The sequence below is a fragment of the Empidonax traillii genome, unplaced genomic scaffold (genome assembly GCF_003031625.1).
Source record: "Empidonax traillii isolate 1590-97213 ecotype Southwest subspecies unplaced genomic scaffold, ASM303162v1 scaffold68:size1967880, whole genome shotgun sequence".
Taxonomy (NCBI): Eukaryota; Metazoa; Chordata; class Aves; order Passeriformes; family Tyrannidae; genus Empidonax; species Empidonax traillii.
Window position 1 is genome coordinate 555002 of NW_020955261.1, and position 9875 is coordinate 564876.

A 9875-nucleotide genomic window follows, 5' to 3' on the forward strand; every position below is an offset into this window, starting at 1 on the left:
TCTTAATGCTTCCTAAATACTGTAATGACACATGGTTAGGCAAAATCCATGTGATGACAGAACTGCATTGACAGTCGGAATGTAAAGACATGATGGTAAGCAAGGATGGTAATCATGTTGTTCTACTAATATGCACTTAAAAGAAAACTTGACAATGGAAAACAAAATATACACCAGAGCAGTTTGTAGTACAGACAAGCTTTATTTCACATACTCTTGTGCTTCAGTGTCAGAAGACCATCATCAGCTCTCAGGGGGAGAGGGTTATGGATTCCCTCCTTTTTCATATTGCTACACTTTACATCTTGTGACTGATCCTGTTAGTAGTGAAGAATTAGTCAACTCCGGCTTTGGGATGAAAATAGATGTTAAAAGCCTTTTTCCTCTTTCCCTAATGTATAGTCAGAGGCTACAATAGCTAGCAAAAAAAAAAAAAAAAAGAAATATTGTGTTGGTTGCTGCATAAGATAAAAATTCAGTATTTATTGAGAAACTCCAGCCTACCATAAGATGGTGCGGTTAGCCACAGGCTGCTGAAGTTTGAAATAAGACAGTTCAATATAAGACATAAAAAGACTTGAGAAATGAGCAATAAAACTGCAGTTCCTAAATCTTAGGAAGCCAGCAAAAACCGAGCCATCCAGCACAAAGAGACTAGATGACTCTTGAGTCTCCTATGAGAAGCTACAAAGGAAGTCACGCTGGGAAAGCATGCTGTGGGCTGAGATATTTGCCTGCCAAGCTTTGCCCAATTCAATCTTTTGCGGCAGGAAGTTTCTCTTTCCCTGAAATTTACTTTATTTTTCTTTTTCTCCTACTCTTCAGCAAAGAATAGTAAAAGTATAAGCAAAATGCATAAAAGAAAGACTGGCAACACCTAAATGGCCCCCTATGTTCCACCTTACTATAAATAACTCTACATAACTGATATTGTATTTGTTCTTAGGGCTGAGGCTGATCCTAACATTTATTCAGCTAACGTTTATTAGCTGAATTTTCAATGTTGTTGTTCTCATCAGATGAATCAAAATCAAAAATGAAGGCTAGAAAAACAGAGCAACAGCGCGATGTTCAGCCTCACAACTGAAATGGCGAGATCCTTGGTAACACTCATCCATTCAAGGCATCCAGCACCTCCTCCAGTTGACCATCCTGCCTCTTCTTTTATATCCTCCATGCTATCTACACCATTCCTCTGTATTTCCAATTTGTAAATTTCTTAGGTCCCGGCACACACTATTAAGTGAAATGACATTTTGCTGCCCATCAAATCTATGAGACTGAACACCTGGTGTAAAACTTTCAAGTGGGGAGCGTTCCTGTTACCTCTCTCTGAACTGTTGCCTTCCCACTAATTACCCTCCTCATCATGAGCCAGAGCCGACAGCTTTCCTTCTGAGAAGCACCAAACATCAGGAGGTTGTTCCAGTCTCAGGATGAATAAGAAGGTAAGCCCAAATCTCCTACCTTCAGCATTGATCACTTAAATCTATTTTGCATGATTGCACATAATCTTCCTATTCTGATATGCAACACATTTTAAAGCCTGCTAGATATGTTCATCTTTCACTGTTCTTCACAAACTTGAAACCTTCAGTGCACTGAGATAGGGCTTAATTTTCTGTCTAGGTTATAATCAGTTTAGATCCGTGCTCTTCTGACAGTGTTGTTCATTAGCTTAAATGCCTTCTCGCTTGAGCTTGACTCCACCCTGCTTTACTGGTTACTCATAACCCTCCCTTGCATTTGCTTTTCCTAGGTTAATCAAATACTCCCAGTGTACTCTAGCAGATAAGTTTTGTTCGTTTCCAGTAACCCTCCTGGATGTGTTTCTGTACAAGTTCCTCTTTCCTGGACAAGATTTATCAGAACTGGACAAAGTAATATCTCACCAGTAATCCAGAAGCTTGACTGTATGCACACCACAGTCACATTTGTTTTCACAACCACATTAAATTGGCAGCTTCCTTTGATTGTTGACTAATAAACCCAGGTATTTTCCCATTACTCTGATGAAGAGTTCCTGGACTTACACTACAAATAGTTATTAATCCATACATGCAGTATCTTGCATTTTGTGCTATTACATGTTCTTGTAGGCTCATTTCTATTACTTGAAGGTCTCAAGTCACAACAGAAATTAGATTATTCATTGAAACTATTACTCAATTCTGACTAGACTGGCCAGGCTCTGCAGCGTTTACAAATGGATTCTGACAGTCCTGTACAAATTCTGTGTACCTCCTTGGTACTGAATATACTTTAATCGCTCAGACGTGTGTGCTTTCCAGTTTGCTTTGCTGGTTTTTAACTGCATGGGCATTGCAAGAAGCCAGCAAATAATCTTCTTTCTTCTTGACAGACCTAAGCTATGGGCATCCTACTAAGATATATTTGTTTTAAAGCTTTGCAGTTAAAAAAAAAAATAAATCAAAAATCAAAAATCCACGGAAGAAAAGCCAAAAAGAATGCCCAAGCAAAATACTAGAAAGCTTAAAATACTGCACATGGCAAGCATTAAACCAAAAGACTTGGACAGTGGGCAAATGTGCTCCAAAAAGCCAGAAATACATTTGCCACTGTTAGGTTTGGAAACATGAAAACAAGCCAACAAGGAAGCAGAGCTAGACACTTGCCTGGAAAGCAGGCTGACACCATGGGCCTTACTTCAGATGAAGACGTGACAACGCAAAGGGAGAACAGCACAGCCAGAAATGCAGCACCAGGAGCGAGCTCCTTTTCCAACAGCTTTCAGAAAGCATCTGAACAGCTGACTAACTGCTCTGGCTGAACCTTAAGCCTTTAATGGAAAGGAAGTCTTTAGTCCTTGTATCAAATCATCCAAACAGTGATGTTTGAGGAAAAAAAAAAAACAAAAACAAAAAAAGAAAGGTTAAGGAGTCTGTCTCATAGCACAAAGACAATCATACAAGTGTGAGCATCTTCCCAGAGCGATACTGGTTCCCATTAGGAACCGTGAATGCCATCTTATCAATCATCTTCATTTTCTTGTTTTGATGGAGCGCTTTTCCCAAACTGTACCACCACCTCTCCCATGCCCCTCTCTGTCAGAAGGGGACGAGAAGGCAGGCACCCACTGGCAACAAACACCTCTGGCCACCCTTTGCAGGCACAGCCCAGCGTGCCGGCCGCAGTGCGTCCACATGATCCAAGGCGCACTGGATCGCTGCAGTGGATTTTAGGGATCCCATTTGCTTGTATGCCCACGAGCGGGATTCACAGGGTGGCCGCGGGCACCGCCGGAGAGCCGCCAGGTCCAAAGCTGCACGAACTTACCACGCCGGAGCCGCCTCCCTCCCCCAGCACAGAGGGAAGCGGAACCGTGGGAGCGCCGGCCCGCTCTGCCATTGGCTCGTCCCTCCCCCGCGCGTGACCGCCGGTTGGCCCTTCCCGGTTGGAGAGGCCCGCGCGGCGGCGGAGCCGGGCCGAGCACCGGGGGCGGGACGCCGTGTCTCCAGGGCGACAGCGCCAGACGAGGGACGGGGCGGGAGGGGAAGGGACAGGACACAGACACAGCTCCAGCGCCACCGGCATCACGTGCGGCCGCCGCGCCCGGGGGGAGCGCGGGGGGCACGCGCCACGTGACGAGGCACTGCCCGTCCTCCTCCTCCTCCTCCTCCTCCTCCTCCCCGCTCTTTCTTCCCCCCGTCCCGCCCCGTTGGCTGTTGCCGTGGCGACACGGGAAGGAGGAGGCGGGGCCGCCGCCCCACCCCGGCCGCGCCGCAGCCCGTGAGCGCGGCCCCGCCGCCGGCAGCGCCGCCCAGGAGCCGCCGCGGCGGCCGGGAGCATCCGCCGGGCGGGGAGCGGAGCGGAGCGGAGGCGGCTGCGGCGGCGGGCACAGGGCGGGGCGGCCGATGGCGGGGGGGTGAGGAGGGGCCGTCGGCAGGTGCGGGTCGGGCGGGCGGTCCGCGCTGACAGGAGGATGCGCGAGTACAAGGTGGTGGTGCTGGGCTCGGGCGGGGTGGGGAAGTCGGCGCTCACGGTGCAGTTCGTGACCGGCACCTTCATCGAGAAGTACGACCCCACCATCGAGGACTTCTACCGCAAGGAGATCGAGGTGGACGCCTCCCCCTCCGTCCTGGAGATCCTGGACACGGCGGGTACCGAGCAGTTCGCCTCCATGCGGGACCTCTACATCAAGAACGGGCAGGGCTTCATCCTCGTCTACAGCCTGGTCAACCAGCAGAGCTTCCAGGACATCCGACCCATGCGCGACCAGATCATCCGCGTCAAGAGGTGACTTGCCCGGCGGCCGCTCCTCCGGCGGCCGCGCCCGACGCCCACCTGCGGCCCGGCCCGCCCCGCCGGGGCCTGCGGGCCGCCCGCCCCCCCCCTCCGTCCCCTCCTCCCCCGCCCCGGTGCCCGGATCTCCGGCCTGAGGGCTGCCCACGCCCGCTCAGGTGCCTGCCCCGCGGCTCCCTTCCCTCGCCCGCGTCCCTCCCGCCTTCCCCTGGGCGGCAGGACGAGCCCCCATCCTGCCGCCCCCTCCGGTGCCGCGCCCGCAGCCCCGGGCTCCCCGTGGGCGGGCGCCGGCCCGGGGGTGGCGGAGCGGGGGCAGGGGCCGAGGCTCCGGCGGCTTCCGCCGTTCGGCCTCCCCCGTTCGCGTGTGCGGGGAGTTGGGAGCGCTCCCGTGTGAAATGCGGCGGAGAAGCTGGGCAGAGGCTGGAACCGGGGGGCGGATAACCAGTTCACCGAGTGTTGTGTCGGGTCAGCCCTCGAGTGCACTTTCTTAGGGGACGTGCCGTGGCCGATGTGCAAGGGGAGTACCTGGATGCTTTCGTGCGGCAGACGAGATCTGCCTGTTCATATACCTGCATAGGTATTTCCATGAACTTCCCACTCTTAAAAGTGCAGGACGCCAGCCTCTTTCTCGCTGAAAGTGCCGGCTGTGAGCTTTAGGCCTCGTGTGTGCTGGTGTTTCCCTTAAATTTCCCACGGTGTCGTTGCCAGCAGCTCTATTAGGAACGAACCCACAGCGGTGAAGCACTGGTGCCTACTGCCAGTTTGTTTTTCTGATCGCTGCGTTGTTTAGATGTACATCAATCAGTCGGATGTCGGCAGCTGAAATGCAGCCGGTCGCGCTAAAATAAGGGTAAATGCACCATTTGAAATCATAGCAACCGTTTGAACCGTAGCGTAGATGAGAAAATGCCGCTGGCCAGATCATCGCAGACAGAGATCTGTTATTGCCCGTGGAGAGAGGTTGTAATTATATCGCAGAACTGGTTGTAGCTTTGGCTTGGACATCAGAAAGGGAAACCCTTGTAAATAACTTAGTTGGACCACAGCCGTTGGATTTGCATTTTAATGTAGAGTAGAGCATAAAAGGTGATGATGATGATGATGATAATAATGGCTAATTGTATGGTCGGGTATGGTCTGTTCACAGAAACTGCCATTCCAGACCAAGGCCTGGGGAAGATGTATTTTGAAATTGGGGAGGAGGGTGAGTAGGGGAAAGGGGAGGGAGGAGGCAAAGCACTGCTATTTTTAAAGGCTTGCAACTTTTTTATAGTGGGTGTTTCTTAATATGTGTCCGAACTTTTTCAGTTAGGAGATTTCTAAAGACCGAGGTAATGTCATTATTTTGAATTTATCATGAGAAATGTATTTTCAGTATCACTGCCATCTTTACACTGCACATACCTTACAGAAGAACATTTTTAAGTAGTTAGGGTAGACTTTATTCATTAATAAATGCTTTTTGTTTTCCTATATTGAATCAGTAATATAAATTCATTTATCTGAATTTATATGTGTAGCTTTTGCAGCTTTCCTTGTACCTTGCAGTGGAACGTCTGCATTCAGACCCCAGCTGACAAGCTATAGATAGGTGGAGCAAAATGGAAAGCAAGTTGTACTTCCATAGTTACATTGACTCAGCACTGCTAAGAGTGGGTCTAAATGCTTCTCTTATTTTTCCTCTGCCATCTCTTTTACTGCAACACATCACCTTTAGGCTTTTGGTTAGTTACTTTGTGAAACATATGAGCAACATTGGAATCCTAAATTTCACTTATGCAACGTAATTTAAAAGCCCCTGAAATCCTGAAAGTTTTAGCAAATCCAGATAATTTTAGTTGAGTTGTAGTTGAAAGGAGTATGGTGTATTAAAAAGATGTAATTTCAGCAAGGGTACCATATTTTTACTTGTTAACTTCCCTTATCTTATGTCTGTGGGATGTAGTGGTGGTATGTTTGGAAACTTAAGTTAACAGGCAGTGTAAGACCTACCGTGCTGTAGACTTAAGCTACATCCTTCTTACCAGTTAAACTTGAAAAATGCGTATTTACAGATAGAATATGAATTTGTACAAGGACTCCCAAGTTGTAATTTACAGTTGCACAAATGCATTTAATCCATAGTCCTAATCATGTAATCGTAGACCTGTTTACTTAGGGATTTTGGATGAGTTGTACCTGAAAATGACAACTTGTATGCTTGTCTTAATACAAACCCATGATCTAAAAATGTCTGAATTTTCATTATACTTTAAAACCAATTGGCCAAGTCTCTAACTGGTAGGTATTTCTGCATTTTACCTGTGGTCCTTGCTATTTTATTTTATTTTTGGATGAAAGAAACTCTGTGTTAATACTCAGTTAGAGAGCAATTTTAATTACTCTCCCAAGAAGTAGAAAAGCCAGGTGAAAGTCCCTCTTCAGGTTAAGAGACGTACGCTTGAGTCTTTACTTCCCTTGTCTAACCACCACATACCAGGTCAGCCAAGCTAAGCGAGTCCTTTTCTCCACCTGATGAAGCTGAGTGACCATAGAGGAATGAATGACATGTTTATGAATGAAAGAGGGGAAACAAGTGGGCCTTCACTTAGCTCTGAAGCTTAGTGGTTGGAAGAGATTGAGATCACTCTTGCTGCTATAGTTTCTGTTCTCATTAAATGCCTCTTTAATACTGGTGCATAAATGGGTTTAGAAACAGGTCTGAAATCCAGGTCTCCCAGCTTGCAGAGAATGCTCCTAATGGCAAAACTATAAAGTTGAGCTTCCTTGTGTAGTGTATGTAGGCCTTGCATCCCTTTCAGTTGTGGTGCGCAGCTGATAATAGCTTTTCAACAGGTCATTAAAATTCTTTCCTGGGAAATGTTTTAAATGTAAACAATATTTCTCTTTTCAAAGTAAATAAAACATTTTTGTCTAGATCTTTCTAAAAGCAAGTCTGAGTGCTTTACCATCAGTAAGGAAATCCAGTCAGTTCTTAGTGGATAGGTGCACCCCCAGCAGCTCTGCCTAGACAGAGGATGTGGAGGAGGGAGAGATTTCAGAAGTGCACACTGTACTCTGGGACAGTTTCCCGCTGTGCAGAGGGCTGCTGGCACTGGATGAAGGATCATAGTGGTGCAAAATCACAGCTGCCGCTCTTCTTCCTCCAGATGCTGTGTCTTAGAGCAGTACCTACCCAAGGAGTGACTTGGCAGTAGCTTGTGCTGTACAAAGCAATCACTTCTGCAATCAGCTGTTCTTCCAGTGCCTGCAACTGGCCCTGCTTGTCTGGCACTTGTGCTTTAGTGTCAGTATATGGGGGGCAGGAAGCTGGTGGTGCCCTAGGTAAGTGAAGCTGTGGATACCTTGTTTTGATGGATTAAGGAGTGTAATCACAAGGCAGGAGGACAGAGAAACTGTGTCCTCATGTAGGTTGGTGGGTTGTGCAGAATGAGGCCAAAGGTGTATATGCATATAAATATATACTTTATATATAAGTACATATTTAGGAACTTGGGAGTGCCTCCATGCTTCTTTGATGCTGTTATCCCTAATGATGATAGCTAAGCAAACAGTTTGGGAGGTCTTATTCACTGTGCAATTGGTTGCTTATCTGAAATGCATCGTTCCAATCCCGTTTCAGGCACCTAATACCAGGTCCTGGACCCTTCTTGTGCCAAATATGTCCATTAAGCATAGTTTCTTCTGACTCTGGCATATGATGAGGGTTTGTACTGCTGGGAAGATGGAGTGTACATAAGCATAATATTTTTATGTGGTAGCTTTGAAGACTACTTACTTTCTGCATTCAGCTGCTGCTTTACTGCCTCCTGGTGAGGTAATACACAAAGTGTGTTACCTGTGCATTGGTAGGTGCTGCAGCTCTGGGACCTTTCTTAGATTTACAAGCTTGGCAGCAAAGAACTGTCTTGTTTTGTGCTGCAGACAGAACTCCCTATAGTTTCAGGATGAGCTATTTTCTGGAGAAACCTTTTATCTGTGAGAGCAAGGCTAAATTGGATGAGTGGGCCTATGCCAGTGAGGGTCTGCAGTGAAGGAAGAGCAGAAGCTGTGAAAAGAAACAGATTGGAAGTGGTACACCCTAGTTAGATATCAAGGTTTAGAAGTAAGTAGTGAGTATGCAGATCAAGCAGTGTAAATTTTGCTTGTGGAAAAACAATCTGCTGATATTTGCCAGATACTGAATTTTAATTTTGAAGAAGACTTTGCAATGTTTTTCTATTATAAAGCTAAATTTAACCCTCACTGGGTTATCTATTCCAGTTGCTTGTGTAGCCTTCAATAGTATAAATACTCAGCTTGTCCTTCAGGCATTTAATTATTTTTTTTTTTAACTCCATAAAACAGGAAAGTATTTTTATTTCTATTTAAGAAGAAAACTAGAGCATAGAAATCGAAAGAACTCAAAGTTAATTCAGAGTTCTTCACTTGCGGTAGTTTCTCTAGATGTCTGACCAGTGCTTTAAAGACAGGATTGTCATGTTCATGTTTTAGAGACTAACAGAGCCCACTTAAAGCATTTCTCAAAAATACAATTTTATTTCAAGTAGTGAAAAAAACCCCTTTTCCTTAACCTGTTGCTTTTTCTCTAGAAGCCGAAGACTAGAAAATTTATTTATTTAGATTGGCTGAAAATGCAGACTAAATTATCTAAGTATATTGCTATGGAATATAACAGAAACATGTCTTTGAGTTGAGAATGTTCTTTGTGGTGGTGGAATTTATCATCAGGATGACAGTCTGCCTCCCAGTCTAGTGATTCTGTGTGGTAATTTAAAACATTTCAAATTATTGAAATTTATCAATTGTGAAATCATCATCTTCAGTCAGTGATAATTGATGTATTTAGTGACTTAATGGAGATTAAGTCTGGAAAACTATACTTGAAATTACAAATTGCTCAAAATTCTAGTTGAAAATATTGCTTTCCTAGTAGTATGAAAACTAAGAATGGTTTTTATTCAAAGAACATAAATCCTCTTTAAACAAAGTTGAATTTTCCAGTTTTCTGAAATTCTATGTATTTTGCATCTTTATTTTAAGAAAATATTTTTCTAATTTTGAGAAGTAATTAGAGAATTCTTCATAAGCACTGCTATAACATATTCAACCACAAACATGGCTCCAACCTTCCAGGAAGAAACACTGAACACTGAAATATTTGGTAGACGTGAAACTAAGAAAATTCTGTTTCTTCCGTAGTTTCTTCTTTACGGTATGTAAAGCTTGACAAATGTCTAGGGACTTTCATAAGTGATAGCTGTGTGAAAATGGAAGAAATAAGGACAGACTTAAATCCTGAAGTCTTTTTAAGCAAGTGTTCTTTTTCTTGCAATAATTTTACTGTAGTGTATTGTTTCAAATACAGTACTCATCTTTATGTGAAAAAGATAATAAGCACAGCCCAGTTCTCCATAGAATGCTTGGCCAAGCTGCCAGCCACTCTTGTGCACCCATCAGATGAAATTTAGGACTTCACTGGAAGAACAGATTAACAGATTTTAAATGTCAACAAACACTTGTACGTATTTCTGAGAAAGTGCAGAAAACTGGATGAAATTCTGGCATGGTGCAGACTTTGGCCATGGTGTTAAAATATTTAAGTACAATAG

General features: G+C 45.1%; 1 protein-coding gene across 1 annotated transcript in view; it reads left to right on the forward strand.

The window, feature by feature from the left end:
* The first annotated feature begins 3848 nt into the window (after positions 1-3848).
* The window catches only part of RAP2A (RAP2A, member of RAS oncogene family), a 34336-nt gene continuing 28309 nt past the window's right edge, over positions 3849-9875 (forward strand). Inside the window, exon 1 of the mRNA XM_027880329.1 lies at positions 3849-4257. Within this exon, the coding sequence (XP_027736130.1) occupies positions 3944-4257 (314 nt within the window). The 5' untranslated portion in view covers positions 3849-3943. The remainder of the gene's footprint in view (positions 4258-9875) is intronic.